The sequence below is a fragment of the Giraffa tippelskirchi genome, chromosome 11 (genome assembly GCF_054371585.1).
Source record: "Giraffa tippelskirchi isolate mGirTip1 chromosome 11, T2T-mGirTip1v1.2.pri, whole genome shotgun sequence".
Taxonomy (NCBI): Eukaryota; Metazoa; Chordata; class Mammalia; order Artiodactyla; family Giraffidae; genus Giraffa; species Giraffa tippelskirchi.
Window position 1 is genome coordinate 54,752,781 of NC_137285.1, and position 19,126 is coordinate 54,771,906.

The following is a 19,126-nucleotide window of genomic DNA, read 5'->3' on the forward strand; positions in this document are numbered from 1 at the left end:
GAACTAAGATCCCACATGCTGTGGAACAACTAAACCCATGCCACAACTAGAGTCTGTGTGCCACAAAGGAAGATCCTGTGTGCTGCAACTAAGACTCGAACCAACCAAATGAAGAAATTAAAAAAATTTTTTTTAAGGCCTAGCATTAATATAAGACATTCCTCTGGATAGAAAAAACTAATAATAATTTTGACTTATTAAAGATATCTATTGATAAAACATAGTTTTGTTCCCAAACATGCAATATATCATTACTCTAATGCATGATCACTATATGAAATGATTACCTAGTTAGTAAAAAATACTTGTGTATATCTTAAAATCTTTCAGTTTAATTGGTTTTCTTTTGGTATAAGAAAAATTAAATGATTGGTTCAAGTTCATTTTTAATAATTATAAAATATGTGAGCCTTATTACATGTTAAAGAAAATAAAGATATTATGACCCAAAATGTATTTATTAAAGTTACAATAAAATACTTTCCAATGCATACCAAATTGCAAAATAATTAATTTATTTTTCAATAAAGATACCAGATTTAATATGTACTGATAAGATGTTTAATGACTTTTGTTCTAAGGTCACCTTATTGAGCGATACATCATGAAATCAATAGTTGTACATCTAGGAAATTTACCAATGGAGCTCTCTTCCACTGGTGTGTATATTTTAATCTGTCTCATGTGGGTATCTCTTCCATTTTGGTGATTGGCTAGAACAGCAATCTGTATCATGAATGTGCGAGTTGGCTTCTTATGATTATCAGTTAAGGGAACGTGAATCCAGCCACTTGGTTCCACCAATTCAAGTTGCTGCCAAGAAAAGAAGAGTCAGATTATGTTTTCACCCAACAAACATAATTTATTATAACGAATGCATTCTAAAGTTGACTTATAATTAACAGTTTTCTCACGGAGAACATGACAATATAATAAACATTATCAGTTATTTGGCACTTTCGGCATGGTCCACATTTTTACAGTTGTTAAGCACCTACATGTACCATCTTAGTAGACAAAATAAAAACAGAATTATTTGCAATTTAGTATTTAATGAAACTTGTATAACATACAAATTTAGATTTAGACATGTATAGATATATAGGGCCAATGGAAAACCATGCAGATACAAGAAAAGACTCTAAATGCTTAGAACATAATGCTTCTGGTATATTTTATTTCAAGAACTATGCCTAATATATCCAAACTCACCTAACAATAAATCAGATTCTATACAAACTACAAGAATATTAAAAGAAAATCAGTCATTACATAAGCATCAGGCAAAGCTTTTTTTCTTGGAAAACAGTAAATTATTTATCTGAACGACAACCTAAACCTAAAATCTAGATTTTTAAAATGTTTTTCCAGATAACTTTAAAAATTTTTCATTTTAACCAAGAGTCTAAACTATCCTTCCTTAACAAGAGAAGAAAAACCATAATTCAAAGAATAAACCTAAATTTTTAAAAATTTTCCTAAAGTTATGAAATAGTTTTTAAAAGATAAACACTGATTTTTAAATTATCTTAGTTATTGAATGGGCTTCCCTTGTGGCTCAGCTGGTAAAGAATCTGCCTGCAATATGGGAGACCTGGGTTCGATCCCTGGGTTGAATACATATGAAAGATATGCATTACAGATAATACATGGTATTATTACAGATAATACTTATTAATCCAGCCCAATAGCAATGAATATCAAAGAAACTCAATCCAGATTCCATGAGTTACTCTAGAAAAACTATTAAGTGAACACCACTGTATCTTCTTTTCCTTTTCTCCCTTCTTTTCTTCACTTTGTTTCTTTCTTTAGTCTTTCTTTTCATTCTTTATGAAGGAAAGTGAGTAGATAAAAGCAGAGTTGGGCAAGAGACAGAGAATTGGCATCTTAAAAAAGGTAGTTATTTTTAAGATGGAATAATTTCTTTCTTTTAACTTTAAAATATAAGAATAAATGAATCCCTACCCTTCATGGTATTTTCAGTCAGTCGCTTTCTATAAACTTCCATTAGCACTAACTTAAAAAAGCTGAGTCAGAGATAAGATACACCTGGTTGCTATGACTAACCTTTAATCATTCAGGCAGTAAATATTGTATAGTTACGATAAAAGTACAGTTAAGCACAAAAAACATAACTAAGGCCTTATTTCAAATCTTTTAATAAAGCTTTAGAGGCAGACAAAGACAAACAGCCTTTCTGGTTTCATTCAGTTTTTTCATGTAAAAAGTAAAGGGATTAGACAAGTTTTCATCCAATGTCCCTTTCAGCTCTGACATCCAATGATTCTAAATAAAAGGAGAAAGATGTGGCAGGAAGAATAATGGGACCCTAGGGATGTCCATGTCCTTCCCCAAGTTCCCTGAATATGTTAACTAACATGGCAAAATGACTTTGCAGATGTGATTAAGTTAAAGACCTAGGGATGGGAAGATTATCCTGGATTACCTGAGTAGATGCAATGTAATCAACAGGGTCATTATAAGAGGAAGGCCAAGAGAGACTGAAAAGGAGATGTGATGATGGAAGCAAAGACTGAGTGATGCAACCATAAGCCAAGGAATATGGGCAGCCTCTAAAAGATGGAACAAGCAATGAACAGTTCTCCCTTACAATCTCCAGAAAAGAATCCACCTTGCTGACACCTGATTTTAATCTATTAGGTCCATTCTGGACTTCCGACCTTCAGAACTGTAAGATATTAACTGCGTGTTGTTTTAAGCCACTAAGTGTGTGGTTATATGCTATAGTAACAATAGGAAACTACTATAATGGATACCCACAGGAGTTCAGAGGAGGGGAAAAGCACTTCTGGCTAGAATAATCTATTTTCCAGGTAAGTATACAATAATGAATCTCAATAATGACCAAAAAGTAAAACTAAGATTTTGTTCAACTCCTTATTGTTGTTGTTTAGTTAATAAGTTGGGTCCAACACTGCAACCCCATGGACTTAGCTCACCAGGCTTCCCTATTTCACCATCTCCCAGAGTCCTCTCAAACTCACATCCATTGAGTTGGTGATGCCAACTAACCACCTCATCATCCTCTGTTACCTCCTTCTCCTCCTGCCCTCAATCCTTCCCAGCATCAGGGTCTTTTCCAAGGAGCTGGCTATTCACATCAGGTGGTCAAAGTATGGGAGCTTCAGCATCAGTCCTTCCAATGAATATTCAGGGTTGATTTCCTTTAAGGTAGACTGGGTTGATCTCATTGCTGTCCAAGGGCTCTCAAGAGTCTTCTCTATCACCACAATTCAAAAGCATCAATTCTTTGGCTCTCAGCCATCTTTATGGCCCAACTCTCACATCTGTACATGACTACTGGAAACACCATAGCTTTGACCATACAAACCGTTGTTGGCAAAGTGATGTCTCTGCTTTTTAATACACTGTCTAGGTTTGTCATAGCTTTTCTTCCAAGGAACAAGTGTCTTTTGATTTCATGGCTGCGGTCACCATCCACAGTGATTTTCGAGCCCAAGAAAATAAAATCTGTCGTTGCTTCCACTTTTCCCCTTCTATTTGCCATGAAGTGATGGGACCAGATACCACTATCTTAGTTTTTTAAATGTTGGGTTTTAAGTCAGCTTTTTGACTCTCCTCTTTCACCTTCATCAAGAGGCTCTTTAGCTCCTCTTCACTTTCTGCCATAAGAGTGGTATTGTTTGTATATCTGAGGTTACTGATATTTCTCCCATCAACCTTGATTCCAGCTTGTGATTCATCCAGCCTGGCATTTCACATGATGTACTCTGCATATAAGCTAAATAAGCAAGAGGACAATATATAGCCTTGACATTCTCCTTTCCCAATTTTGAACCAATCTGTTGTTCTATGTCTGGTTCTAACTTGCTTCTTGACCTGCATACAAGTCTCTTGGGGGACAGGGAAGGTGATCTGATATTCTCATCTGTTCAAGAACTTTCCACAGTTTGTTGTGATCCACACAGTCAAAGACTTTAGCATAGTCAATGAAGCAGATGTTTTTCTGAAATTTCCTTGCTTTCTCTATGAGCCAACGAATGTTAGCAATTTGACCTCTGGTTCCTTGCCTTTTCTAAACCCAACTTGTACATTTGGAAGTTCTTGGTTCACATACTGTTACAGCCTAGCTTGAAGGATTTTTAGCATTACTTGCTAGCAGTGAAATGAACACAATGGTACTCAATGGTACACAAAAGTCTGAACGTTCTTTGGCACTGCCCTTCTTTGCGATTGGAATGAAAACTGACCTTTTCCAGTCCTGTGGCCACTGCTGAGTTTTCCAAATTTGCTGACATGTTGAGACATACTGAGTGCAGTACTTTTTTAACAACATCATGTTTTGAATAAATTTAACCAAATTAATTATCTATCTACTTCTACTTCTGATAGATTATCTACTTCTGATAGACTCAATGCTATTATTAGGGTATTTTTAAAATGCTTCACTGTAATGGAAGTTATACTAAGATTCTGTAGTGTATAATTTTGGGCATGATATGTACAGAATTGTAAACGTAGTAAATTATTCAATAAATATTATTAGTACATTATTTCTTCAGAACATAAGAAAATTGCTGATATCAGTCACTAAAAGTATATTACAAAGTATGTATAGCTATTAATATCTCTCAAATAGCTTCACAATCAACTACATTGCCTGAGAGTCATAAAAACAACTCATGTATCTACTTCAGTTCTATTGTACCCTGTTTAAACTTCTCAGTCATCTCTGAAGAGTTATTATTCTGATCCTGCCACATGTGAACTTATTTCATGGGTTAAACAAAAACTCAAATATGTGTAGTAGATATAATTTTAATGCCTTTTTTATAACAATGATTAAAAGGCTAATATATGTTAAGTGAAAAATATATACACTATTTTTTGTATTTTTAAACAGAAAATTAATAAAAGATAAAATTTGCCAATTTAACTTTCTTCTTTTCCCCATTTCTGATTTGGACCTCAATAAATAAAATTTCTAACAACATTAAAATGTAAATTTTTCTATATTCCTCCTCATTCTTTCTTCTTACCATCTCCCCTTTTGGCTCTTTTTCCATATATACCCTCACTTAACATTTTTTATTGGCTAGATACCCCCAATTCTGCTAACTATAGATGTAGGGCAGGGGTTGGCAAACTTCTCTTATGAAGAGTTTCTCTCAAGGGATCTCTCAGCCTGGCTCCAAGATCTTCTGCTTCCTATCAGCAACCTGTAAGTCACTAGCTCTACTCTGGCTCTGATTTATTTCAGGATATCCTCTAAGGATATGTTGATTTAAAGGATTAAGTCCACCATAAACAAAGCTTACCTTAAAAAGAAAAAAAAAAAAAAGAAATCATTTGTTAATGAAAATCACATCAAATATCAAATACAAAGCTGTTCATATGTCGTTTCCTATTGCTAATCACATATCCCTGGAAAATAAATGAGAGAAGGTACAATGACTTGAAAGTTGCTTCAAGAAAGTTGCCCTCTGCTCTCCTCTCTCACCACCTTGTGCTCCTTCATTAACCATAGCTGTGAGTTGATAAAATTCTACAGACTCTCAATATGAGAACTGTTATACATGAAGCAGCAGATTCCGGCATTTTAACCATCCTTTCACTTTGGAAGGAATACAACCAGTTAACTGCAATGATGACCTACTTGTAGAGAAAGAAAGTCTAATAGGATCCAAAAGAAACTTCAGAAGTTCCAAATTTGTTGAAAGTAAGGATACCACAAAGGCAGCTTAACAAGAAAGACAGAATCCAACTAAAGGAGCTCACTATGGAAAGCAAGCTCTTTGACCCCAGTGAAGAAGGTGACCCCACCTAAGAAAGTCACCCTGAGGTCAAAATCAGTCACTCTGCTACCGAAGGTCAAGACATTAATTCTGGACTTGTAAGTCGGAAGAGTTTTTATATAGACATTTCCTCCAGAAAGAGTTCCTGGAGAGTCAAGCTTAAACAGTTTTTAACAGTATAAATCTTAAAAGTTACCTGTTTGGAAAAAAAAAAAAAAAGAGGCGTAACAGAAAGATAAGAACTAGACAGACTGTTCTACTAATCTACAGGAACAATTATGAATTAAATTTGAAGGGAATGTCAAAAACAATGATTTCATCAAAAGCCCCAAATGGTGAAGAAATGTTAAGAAATTGTAGAAAATCTCTGGAGGACAAGAACAAGTTAGCCAGACTTAAGTATCACTGAAAAGAAAAACAGATAAGGTAAGTACTAGGGATGCAATGTACACTATGATGACTATAGCTAACACTGCTATACGATACCTTGGAAAGTTGTTAAGAGAGTAGATCCTAACAGTTCTCATCACAAGGAGAACTTTTTTTCTTCTTTTCATTATCAGATGATGGATGTTAACTAAACCTACTGTGGTAACCATTTCACAAAATAAGTAAATCAAACCATCATGTTGTACACCTTAAACTTACACAGTGATGTATCTCAATTACTTCCCAATAAAATTAGAAAAAATAAAAATGTTCTCTCAAAGAAAAGAAAAACAGCAAATATATATAACAACTACATACACACACACAGTCGACTCATTGGAAAAGACCCTGATGCTGGGAAAGATTGAAGGCAAAAGGAGAAGAGGGTAGCAGAGGATGAAATGGTTGGATGGCATCACTAACTCAATGGACAAGAACTTGGGCAGATTTCAGGAGATGGGGAAGGACAGGGCGACCCAGAGTGCTGTAGTCCAATGGGTTGCAAAGAGTCAGACATGACTTAGTGACTGAACAACAACATACACACAGGATAAAATTATGACTGAGCTTTGGAAAAAGTGAAAAGTCTTTTCCATGTAATGAATAATCAAGAAATGATAGCAACAGATAAAAATATGTAGTGCTGTGAAAAGGACATCAGACCAGGTGTCAAAAGAAAACCAAGACTTGAATTTCACGTCTACTCTTGAGTTTAAGCAAATTACCTCTCCTTGGTAAACCTTTACTTCTCCATCTATCAGGATGAATGATATAAAATCATCATTTTTGTAAATCATCAATAAAATTAAGACAATTTTATTCCCGTATAATTTTATGCTTTCCTCATAGGCATGTTGTAAGGTCATAAGATAATATAAATTTCATTATTGCTAAATCCACAGAATTCTTTTCACTTGAAACTTTCTTTTCCTTTCTACATAATTTGATGCGCCCTCTTTATTGAAATGTTCTCTTCATGCAGCCTCTGTAACTTCACCTTCTTCCTCCTACCTTTCTCATCTCCTTTATCTCTCTGGACACTCCTCTTTCTGTTCCTTAAACACTGCATTCCTCATAGTCCTGTCCTAAAACTGGTCTCATAATACAGAGTTTACTCTACACAACTGTCCTAGATGATTGCATCCAGACCCATGATTTCAGGTGCTTTAAATGGCAATATGCTGATGATTCAAAATTTTATCTCTTTTTTAAGAGGCAATCTCTAAAGGTGCTAGCAAAGGATAGGGTTATCTATGGAAGGCAAGGCAAGGTAAGGCAGAAATGATAGAGGACACAGCCAGAGCAGTTCCGAATGCAAACATATCTCTAAATATACCTCTTTTAAATTCAAGAGAATGGAGTAGTTTGAAGAAGACAGTGTTCCTACTGGCAATAACTACAGGTAAATCTCTTTAAATCATCATTTTAGAGTTGTCAGATTACCGCTAAAACAAAGAGGACTACAGGAGGCCAGAGTCTGGGGAGGGGAGAACCTCAGGGAGGTTACCTGTCTTTCGGTACCCACTTGAGCCATGGGGGTGTTTGTCGATTCGAGAACACGGTGAGATGTTACAAATCATGGTTTTGCCCAGATAGAGAGGTGCTTCTTGAAACACATGGAACTATGACTAGAGTGGTCTTTCAGAAAAGACATACTTAGAAACTTCAAGATCTTTAAGCACACAGCCTATTTTCCCCTCAAGATATTTGCCACATTGTGAAGTTATTTGGAACAGGAGAGTGAATGGATAAGCAAGGGGTCTCTCAGAAGAAGAGCAGAGTGTCTGGCAATCTCTGAGGGCTGAGAAAACAAGAACTTGCCCAATGAAGACACCAGGCCCCAAATGACAGCCTTGAGTGGCTATGATAGGAACATTAAAGGACAGAGGTGGATGGAACCTTACCAAAACTGCAACACAGCCTCGACTCAAGCCAACTCAACTCAGAACCTGACAAAAGTAAAGCTTCTCAACCTATCTGTCTACCTCAGGAAAAAGAGAACTCTCTAGAGAAAGAAAATAGCTTCTAGAGTGGCACTGTCCTGTAGAGAAAGTATACGGGTCACAAATGTGAGCCAAACATAGTTTTAAATTTTCTAATTCTTTTTTTTGTTTGTTTCTGTGCATGCTCAGTGGTGTCTGACTCTTTGGGACCCCACGGACTGTAGCCCACCAGGCTTCTCTGTCCACGGAATTTTCCAGGCAAGAATACTAGAGCGGGTTGCCATTTCCTTCTCCGGGGGATCTTCCCAATCCAAGGATCGAACCCACGTTCTCTTGTGTTTCCTGTATTCACAGGTGGATTCTTTACCGCTGCACCACCTAGGACGCCCTAAATTTTCTAATACCTACATTTTAAACAGCACAAAGAAACAGGTCAAATTAATCTCATTTTAGTATATCCAGAATATCATTTCAACATGTGATCTATGTAAAAAGTTACTGAGCTATTTTACATACTTTTTTTTTTGTACCAAATCACTAAAATCTGACATTTAACACTTATACGATACATATCTCAATTAAGATTAGCCAAAAGCCACACGTGGTTGAACAGCACAGATCTAGAGTCTAGCCTAGTAATCAATCAAAAAATCATTACTATTATTAACCAAACTAAGAAGAGGGAAAGATGAATAAATGAAATGATAATTTCATCTGAGAATTAGAATATACTTTTAAAATAGAAATGGTAGAGCTGAAAATAAAATATCTGAAATTAAGAATTTATCAGATTGACTCAACAGATCCCTGGGTTGGATCTATCAGAAGAAAAAGTTGACAGGCTTCTTGAAAAATACAATGTATCAAAAATAACAAAAAGAAGACATAGAAAATCTGAATAGAACTATATCTACTAAGAAAATTGCCTTGTAATTTAAAATCCATTGCCAAACTCCAGGTCCAGATGGCATTACCATTCAATTCTTCCAAATATTTAACAAAGAAATGGTAGCACAAATGCTTAGAGAATAGAAAAGGGAGGGATATTTTAAAACAATTTTTATGAGGCTAGAACAACTTTGGTTCCAACAAGTTGTTCTGGCCTCATAAGAACATTTTTAAAATATCCCTCCCTTAAGAAAAAAAATTACAGACCACTTTTTCTAATGAAACATAAGAAAATCTAGAACAAAAGAGTAGCAAGTCCAACTAAGTGGAGTTTAGTACAGGTACACAAGGTTGGATTATCACTTAAAAATTAATCAATGTAATTGACTTTTATTAATAGAAAAAAGAGAGAAACTCATATAATCATTGTCAGACACAAAAAAGGTATTTGACAAATTCAATATCCATTTATGACTTTAACTTTTAGCAAATAAGAACAGAATACAATCTCTTTAACATGAAAGGGCATCTTTCAAACAAATAACCTACCCTACTCGTTATAATGAATGGAGAAACATTAAAAACTTTTCTAAAGAGATTATAAAGAGACGATCATCCACTATGACCCCTTCTATTTAGCATTGTACTGGAGGTCATAAACAGTACAATCATGGAAGGAAAATGGAAGGGAACAGAGGAGAGAGCGACAGAAGGAAAGAGGGAAGGTGAATAGGATTGGAAGGGAAGAAAAAATAATATTACTTGTAAATTATATGACTGCACATCTAGAAAATTAAGAAAGAATCTATAAACTATTAGAATTAATAAGAAAGCTTAATTAGCAAGGCCACTGAATATAAGGTCAACATAAGTTATAACTGCAACAGTGCAGAATTCGTGCAAAGACAGACTAACAAACCAAGAGATCAGAGATCAGGAACAAACCCACAAATGCACAAGACATCTGATTTTTGTCAAAGATGACACTCACTGGTGCAGTAGGGAAAAGATAAACAATAAAGAAGAAATAGAAGGTTTAAAATTCATCACAAAACTATGTATTTTTTGTTATATATAGGTTTGTTATTTATATAAGTTTCTTTAAGCAATGATGCTGGATGAACTGGATTTCCATTTTGGGGAAAATAATAATCTTGATTCCTTCACTTCTCACCATAAACAAAAATCAGTTTCAGATGAATTTGAATTTAAATGTCAAAATCAAAAACTAAAGCTTCCAAAAGAAAATAAAATATCTTTGTAACTCTGGATTAGGTAAAATTTTCTTAAACAGGACAGAAAAAGCATCAATCAACAATAGTGGTCAACTATTTCAGAATTAAGAACTTCTGTTCATCAAAAGATATAATTAAGAGTGTGGAAAAAACAAGTCACTGATTGGGAAATATGCCTATGCCTATGTGTAGAAAAGGAATCCTATCTTAACTATTTAAAGAACTACTACAAATTAAAGAGATATACACCCAACAGAAATGCATACATATATTCAACAGTGTGTATACAAAAATATTCACAGGAGCCTCAGCTAGCCAAACCACCTAACTACATACCAACAGTCAAATGAATAAGTTGGAGTATATTCACAAAACACAATGTTCTACAGGAACAAAATGAACAATCTATAGCTACCCAAATATACAGATGACTCTTATAAACATGCTGAATAAAACAAACAAACAAACAAACAAAAATAGTTAGTCAGTCGTATCTGGCTCCTCTGTCTATGGGATTCTCCAGGCAAAAATACTGGAATGGGTAGCTATTCCCTTCTCCAGGGGATCTTTCCAGCCCAGGGATCAAACCCAGGTCTCCTGCACTACAGGCAGATTCTCAACCATCTGAGCTACCAGGGAAACCCAAGTAAAAACAAGCCAGACCCAAAAGAGTATATACAAAATATGATGCCATCTCCTAATGCAAAACAGTGAAAGATAAAAACAAAAACATAACAGATTTTTAAAAAAATCCAGGTGAAAGTAATCCATATTGTCAGAATAATGATTAACCTTGAGAGCGCATAAGAAAGTATAAGGAGGGTTTCTGGATTTTTATTGGTTGCTGATTATATAGATTTCTTTAATTCATGAAAATTCAGTGAGCCTTTCACACGATGTGTGGAATTTTCGTATCCATGTAAAGATAAAAAGTTAAAAAAAAAAAAGGCCCAGACCTTTCTGCTCTGTCATACATACTCTGTTGTCTATGATCTCTGCAGCAGCTGCAAGCATCATGTTCTCACACACCAAATGTCCAAAAAGGCTTTCTCCTGTTTGAATTATAGAGGAAAATGTTTTCCTGAAGCTATCAGATTTCTCATTGGCCATTTCTGTATCACATGCCTCTCTGCACTAACTGCAAGGGAAGCTGGAAATGGAGTATCAGGCATTTTCTGTCTTTACTGTGGGAAGTGGTCTCTCTGGGCAAGGAAAGGAGATGGAGGTATGTGGCATAGGTAATCAGCAATACTGCTGACCAGGACTGTTACCAGTGACCTCTCAACCAAGTTTACCATAGCTGCTTCTGTCCTCCTCCAGTCTAAGCTCAGATTAGCAGCAGAGTCATCATACAAAAACGTAAACCTGAAAAACCTTTCATTAGTTTCTCATTATAGTTAAGAATAAATCCATGATTCTAACACTGTTGAAAAGCCCTGCACGATCTAGTATCTGCTTATCTCCTATGCCTCATGTTGAATGGCCTTTGACCCACATTTTAGCCATATAATCTCCAGTAGGGCAAAAGCAAATTTACACTGTGCAGGAAACCGACTCTGAAAATATTCCAAAGATCATGAGAGGGCAAAGGGATATTGACTACATGTCATCTAAAATGGGCCAAGTGTCTTGGATACGCTCTAGTTTAGTGAATTATTTTTATATTTTTAAATATAAGAATAATACAAGAACTTTTGGTCTGTCACATGAGAACCTGGTCCCCCTAACTCTAAGTTTTCTTTAAATCTGAAGTTCAGTAACTATACAACCTTTTATGTTTCCTTTTCAAAACCCTAGCACTCATGGCTAATGTGAACAACTATTCTCAACTTATGGCCCTCTACTTTTCAATCCCCACACTCTATTCCTTAAACGCTAACTGTAGATTCCAATTAGGTTTATATCTTTTTTCACATCTCTCCTGATACAAGAAAACACACAAGTATACAAAGACATATACAAAGTACTTTTAAACTTTCCAAAGAGGATATTTAAATGCCATCATACTACCACTCGAATCTAGTAGAATCTGTTCATCAGTCAACAAAGTGTGGACTTAACTGGGTCCTGGATTACTGGAAACTGTGATTGGTGTAGTAAAAGGAAATTATCAATTTATTGGAAATTTATTTATGTTCAGGAGCTATATCTAATCATCCATTATTTCTTATGCACATACCATTTTGATGAATATAATTTAAAAGCTTTGCAAAATAGTTTAGGAAATAATAGACTCCCAAACACCAACAAAAATGACAGCTAAAGAATTTGAAAAATGTGTAAATCCACAAAAGCAGGCAGAATGGGAGAGGTCGAGAAGAAGCACGGTGCACTGTACTCTAGTATCTCTGAAACTGAAAGCACCAGGTGGTTCTGAAGGTAGGAGGGTCAGGTTAGGTTAAAAATAAACAAGCGTGCAAACTGGAAAACAAGCTATCCAATTAGGAAACAGTTTGATGCCGAGATTCTCACCTGTCCCCACCTTCCTTTCCTACTCCCATAGAAAACTAAAAGTTCATATTATCTGTACAGGTTAAAGAAGGGAGGATCTAGATTGAGGTAAAACAAGACAAGATGGCAGCATATTATCATTATTTTTTTAATGGTGTGAATGTCTACACATTTAACAGTGAATCTCAGCTCCCTTCATCTTGCTCAGCCACAGGGCTGCTGCCTCCCAGGCAGATCACCCTGGAGCCCCTTCCACATCCCATCTCTTATCCTCCACCCTACGTCTCTAGGGCAGAGAATGAATTACTATTTTCTGGAAAAAAATAAGACCATAAGAAAAAGAGAAAAGCGAAAAAAGAACAAATCTGTAAGAAAAGAGGTACACACAGTGATGTGAGTGTCCCCAATTTAATAAATATTTATTGAATGCCTATTTTGTGCTAGGCACTATTCCAGGTGGTTGGAAGATAACAGTGAAAATAAAAATAATAACAAAATCTCCACTCTTGTGAGCCAATACTCTACTGAAAGACAGAAAATGAATAACAAATATAATAAATAAGGTATTATATAATATATTAGGTAATAAAAGTGCTCTGAGGGGAAAAAGCTTTGGGGAAAATACAGAGCAGGAAAAGAAGGATCAGAAGCACCAGAGGGCAGGTGTGTGCAGTTTTAAATAAGGTGGTCACAATAGGTCTCATTGAGAAGGTGGCCTGTGTGCAAAGAGGTGAGGGTACCAGCCTGACCACATTGCTTTAAGGTCTGGTAAGCATCGAATTCCATCACGAGCAGAAAACTGCTCCCAAACTGCTAATTTGAGCCTCACTCCTAGGCTATGAGAAAATAGCCAAGGCTCTCCATGCATGTAAAAAAAAACTGAAAAAGAAAATAAAAACAAAAAGCATAAATTGAAAAAAGCAAAAACAAAAAAGGAAATCTGAAGAGAAGCAATAAAGGGAGGACAAGAAATTTTAAAACAAAGCAAACCTTTATTAATATCTTCAGCCTCATAAAGGAAAGCATCCTTAAAGTGAGAATAGAATGCTATTTTATCAAAAAGACCAAGAAGCAAAAATAAGTCTTAGAAATATACATATACATTGATGCGTCGCTCAGTTGTGTCCGACTCTTTGCAACCCCATGAACTGCCGCACACCAGGCTTTCCCGTCCTTTACCATCTCCCTGAGTTTGCTCAAACTGGTGTCCATTGAGTCAGTAATGCCATCCAACCATCTCATCTTCTGTCACCTCCTTCCCCTCTTGGCCTCAATCTTCCCAGCACCAGGATCTTTTTCAATGAGTCAGTTCTGTGCATGCATGCACGCGTGCACATACACACACACATGTGTGTGTGTATATATGTATGTGTGTATATAGACACACACACACACACACACACACACACACACACGGCTTCCATGGTGGCTCAGACAGTAAAGAATCTGCTTGCAATGCAGGAAACCCAGGTTTGACCCCTGGTTCTGAAGGATCCCCTGGAGAAGAAAATGGCAATCCACTCCAGTACTCTTGCCTCAGAAATCCCGTGAACAGAGGAGCCTGGTCGCAAAGAGTCGGACACGACTGAGCAACACACACACACACACACACACACACACACACACATTTAATTATCCAAATTAAATAAACTGCTTGGAATCTGAGAAAACAAAAGAGGAAGAAAATAAGAAAATCAGTGGCTCAGTGCAGGAAGAATCACTGCTAACAAATGTGAATTCAGAAAGAGAGAACAGAGAACATAGAGGAAAAATATGAAGGAACGTAAGAGCACTTCCCAGAACTAAAGGACAGGTGTTTCCACACTGATGCGAACCACAAACACTCAGTAAGATGAAGGAAACACACACACATACCATGGCAGAACCATCATAAAATCTCTGAACATCAAAGGTACATACAGCAAGTTTAAAAGCCTCTACAGAGAAAAACAGGTCACAAGCGAAGCATCAGAAATGAAAAGTGGCATTGTATTTCTCAACATTTATACAGAAAACTATGAGGCAATGGAGAATGTGCTTAAAATTCTGATGAAAAATTATTTCCAAACAAGAATTCCATACCCAGCCAAATCATCCCTCGAGGGTGAGATTAAAATAAAGTTTTCAGTCATGCAAGGTTTCAACAGTTTTACCTCCCATATGGAGGATACATTTCATCAGAAGAGGAAGAAAGTCAAGAAAAATGAAGACCTGGGACCTAAGGAACAAGGAATCTACCAAAAAAGAAGATGAAGGAAATTCCCAAGATGCTGCTGAAGGGATGTCTTAAGAAGATAGTTGTTTGTCCAAGTCCTCTGAACACACACCAAGACAGAAACAGATACACAAGAAATTTATTAAAGGAAACATCTGTGAGAGAAAGTGGGGAGGGAGCCAGGGAAGGCTGGAAGACCTGGTAGATAGCCGTGCAGGTCTGAGCCCAGGAGAAGGACTCGGGGGGAAGAAGGAGGGTGGGGTGGACGTGTGACACTGCAGTGCAGTTCTAGTGAAAGTCTGGCATGGCTGTCAAGGAGTCCTTAAGCCACGGCTGCCTGTCAGAGGTCTCCAGAGTACCCAGGATCGAGCCTCAGTTGGTACCCCTGCTGTGCTCACTCTGGTTGGGGCACTGATGGGTGCTGGATACCGAAAAGCAGCAGCTGGGGCCATCAGTCAGAGATCTAAGAGAAACGTTCTCAAGGCCACCATGGTGTCTCTCTAACATGCCAGCCGTGCTAACCTAAACTGCATTTTCTGGAATTCCCTGCCTGGCATGCTTCTAGTTAGGTGAGACATGAGAGAGATTTTCGTGCGAGGTTTCGACAGCAGGAGTGAAGCAGTGGCCATTCTGCATTTGGAGGTAGGTGAGTCTACAGGTTTTATAGATCGCCAAACTAGGGACCCACATAAGTTGTCATTACATGCTGACACACCACGCTGTCATGGGTCAGCAGCCAGGCCTACAACCACTCCATCTTCCCCTGAGTCCTCCTGTGGTTTCTCTGCCTCCCAAGACGAGTGTGTGTCTGCTCCATGACGAAGGGCATCACTCCTTCCACAGCACACTGACATCACAAGGTGAAAGCAGTGAGAACTGATGTGGATCTCAGGTCCTCGAGTTGGGGTATGGGTTCCAGCTTGCCCTTGCCCTTCACCACTTTACCATCTTCACTTCTGACTTCTTGCCCTGTGGATTTCAAGCTCTAGCATTCAGATGTGAAAACAACAGCCTTGTAGAATTTATTTAACCAACTCTTACTTGTGTAAGACAAAATCCTTCAAACAAAACTATTCTATACAATACCAGCCCTCAAACACACACACACACACACACACACACACACACCACACACACACAAATAAGCATACACCAATGCTCTGCTTCTCTGAATGAACTTCCACTGACTGACACATGGACACAGTAGCTGGGCTGAAGGTACAGTAGGGATGCTTACATGAAAAAAAAATGTGAAACTGAGAGAGGATGTATGACTGCTTCCAGAATTTTTCGATAGATCGGTCAGAGAATTTAGGGATATGTCAATAACTGATAACATTTTTAAAATGCAGGGGAAAAAATGAGGCAATCATTAATTCTACAAAAATAATGATTTATTTTGACTAATGTGGTCATGACAGTGAAAACGTGTATAATGATTTAGTAAACAGCAAGAAAAGCTACACTAGGAAAATAAAGAGAAGTTTTTGAGAGAATAAATAGGATTACAGAGCTAAATCCTAATATTTCATAGTAGGAACCTGCCTGCCAATGCAGGAGACACAAGAGACGCAAGTTCGATTCCTGGGTCGGGAAGATCCCCTGGAGGAGGAAGTGGCAACCCACTCTAGTATTCTTGCCTGAAAATTCCCATGGACAGAGGAACCTGGTGGGCTACAGTCCATGGGCTTGCAGAGTCGGACATGACGGAGCAACTGGGCACAGCACAAGACATCATTAGATCATGTCTTTATAGATATGTACACACATTCTGTAGAACTGCACATATGTCATTTAGAAATATGAAAGCAAACACCAAAAAGAACTCCCCCCAAAGGCTAAACTGACTCAGAATAAGAGAAGTATTCCTGAGGAGTAGGATGAAGGTGTGGGGCAGAGAGAGAAGTGCTGTTCTTGTAAGTGCTGTGTGGTCCTTTCAGACTTTTAACTGACACACATATTTTACTGTAGCAAAAATAAACTTAAAAAATTCAACTTAAGACAATTTGTAGTATAACTGAAAATTAAAGAATAAGACGATCAAGTTGGCCAAAAAAAAAAGAGGAAGGGGAAGGGAGAAATCTGACAATACCAAATAAACCAGATAAGAGATCAAAAATAGACACTAATCTATTGCTTAGGGATGCAGGCAAAGGTGGTAAAACTACTTTTTAAAAAACTAAAGAAATTATCATAAAAGGTTATGACAGTGATTACCTCTAAAAGATATGAAAAGGATCATGACAGGGATGGGAAGAGGTATACTTCAACTTTGGGATGCTCATAAAGTTCTTTTTCTTACATTAAATAAGTTACATATACACATAAACTGTATGTGGTGCTGACTTGGGGGAGGAGGGAGTGCTAAGCACACAACAGAAATAATTGCAGCAATGCCTGCACACAGTTGCAGGACTTCTCTTGCCATATGAGGCTCAGCTTTTTCCCAGTCTTTGAGCTTCCCAGTAAATTATGATTTGCTATTAAATGAGCTCTAAAATAAACAAATGCACATTTCATTTACATTTTACATTAGTTTATCTTTTATCCTAGAACAAAACTGAGAAACAGAATTTGTATGCATGGTTCAGTTCAGTTCAGTTGCTCAGTCGTGTCCGACTCTTTGCGACCCCATGAATTGCAGCACGCCAGGCCTCCCTGCCCATCACCAACTCCCCGAGTCTACCCAAACTCATGTCCATGGAGTCAGTGATGTCATCCAGCCATCTCATCCTCTGTCGTCCCCTTCTCCTCCTGCCCCCAATCCGTCCCAGCATCAGGGTCTTTTCCAGTGAGTCAACTCTTCACATGAGGTGGCCAAAGTATTGGAGTTTCAGCTTTAACATCAGTCCTTCCAATGAACACCCAGGACTGATCTCCTTTAGGTTGGACTGGTTGGATCTCCCTGCAGTCCAAGGGACTCTCAAGAGTCTTCTCCAACACCACAGTTCAAAAGCATCAATTCTTCAGCGCTCAGCTTTCTTCACCGTCCAACTCTCACATCCATACACGACTACTGGAAAAACCATAGCCTTGACTAGACGGACCTTTGTTGGCAAAGTAATGTCTCTGCTTTTCAATATGCTGTCTAGGTTGGTCATAACTTTCCTTCCAAGGAGTAAGCATCTTTTAATTTCATGGCTGCAATCACCATCTGCAGTGATTTTGGAGCCCCCCAAAATAAAGTCTGACACTGTTTCCACTGTTTCCCCATCTATTTCCCATGAAGTGATGGGATCAGATGCCATGATCTTAGTTATCTGAATGTCGAGTTTTAAGCCAACTTTTTCACTCTCCTCTTTCACTTTCATCAAGAGGCTCTTTAGTTCCTCTTCACTTTCTGCCATAAGGGTGGTGTCATCTGCATATGCATGGTAGATATGTTAAAACCTTGTGTTTGTACATCAAGCATATAAATTTAGACTTTTCACATATGTGAGTAATTTTTAAGGTATAGCAAAATTTAAAACATATATTGTCATTCTAACCATAAATCTAACCATAAATCTTAATAGTAAACAAATACTCAAAACAAGGAAGGTTAAAGATAGCCTTTAAGAATACATGGCAGAATTCTAAGGAGACAGGCAGTTTGATGGCTTACGGCTAGATTACAAACCACTGGAAAAGAGATGGGGAATCAGTAATTTAAGATACCAAAGAATCACTATAAAATACTTTTCATATAAATCACTTAACCACTAAGTGAATAACTGTTTATTTAAGAAAATCCAATTGAAGTAGAAGGATACACGGAGACCCAACTACCTTTTAAAAAATAGTTCAGAGAAATACAAATAAGGTATGTTCTCATGTTGAATGTAAAAATGCCAAACCCATTGAAAGAGGGAATACAATGGTGGCTGCCAGGGGCTGGAGTTGAAGGAACTGGGGAGATAATTGGCTAAAAGAAACAAACTTCTAGCTGTCAAATGAATAACTTCTGGGAACCTAACTTCTAGCATGGTGACTATAATTAACAATACTAATATATAGTTCAAAGTTGTTAACAGAGTAGATCTTAAATGTTCTTGCCCACACAGAAAATGGCAATTATGTGAGGGAGGTGTTAACTGACTTTACTGGGGTAATCATTTCACAATAATACATGTGTATCAAATCATCATTCAATTTGTCAACAGAATTGACATACAATTCTATCTCCATAAAGCAGTAAATAAATAT

The 19,126-nt window shown here is 37.2% G+C and overlaps 1 protein-coding gene and 1 long non-coding RNA gene across 13 annotated transcripts in view; one reads left to right on the plus strand and one right to left on the minus strand.

Annotated features, from left to right (window-relative positions):
* Positions 1–545: 545 nt before the first annotated feature.
* The window catches only part of ANAPC10 (anaphase promoting complex subunit 10), a 78,581-nt gene continuing 60,000 nt past the window's right edge, over positions 546–19,126 (minus strand). For 8 of the 12 annotated variants that reach the window (XR_014069395.1, XR_014069392.1, XR_014069394.1 and 5 more), the window contains one exon: positions 546–813. Coding sequence is in view for 8 of the 12 variants with exons in the window: in XM_081544210.1 (XP_081400336.1) it covers positions 583–813 (231 nt within the window). In the remaining 4 variants the exon portion in view is untranslated. The remainder of the gene's footprint in view (positions 814–19,126) is intronic. The other 4 variants (XM_081544214.1, XM_081544211.1, XM_081544213.1 and 1 more) reach the window with 1 other exon arrangement.
* LOC145527007 (uncharacterized) lies at positions 1,789–8,975 on the plus strand. Its single transcript, XR_014069400.1, has 2 exons — positions 1,789–3,096; positions 6,971–8,975. It is a non-coding gene; the product is annotated as an uncharacterized LOC145527007 (long non-coding RNA).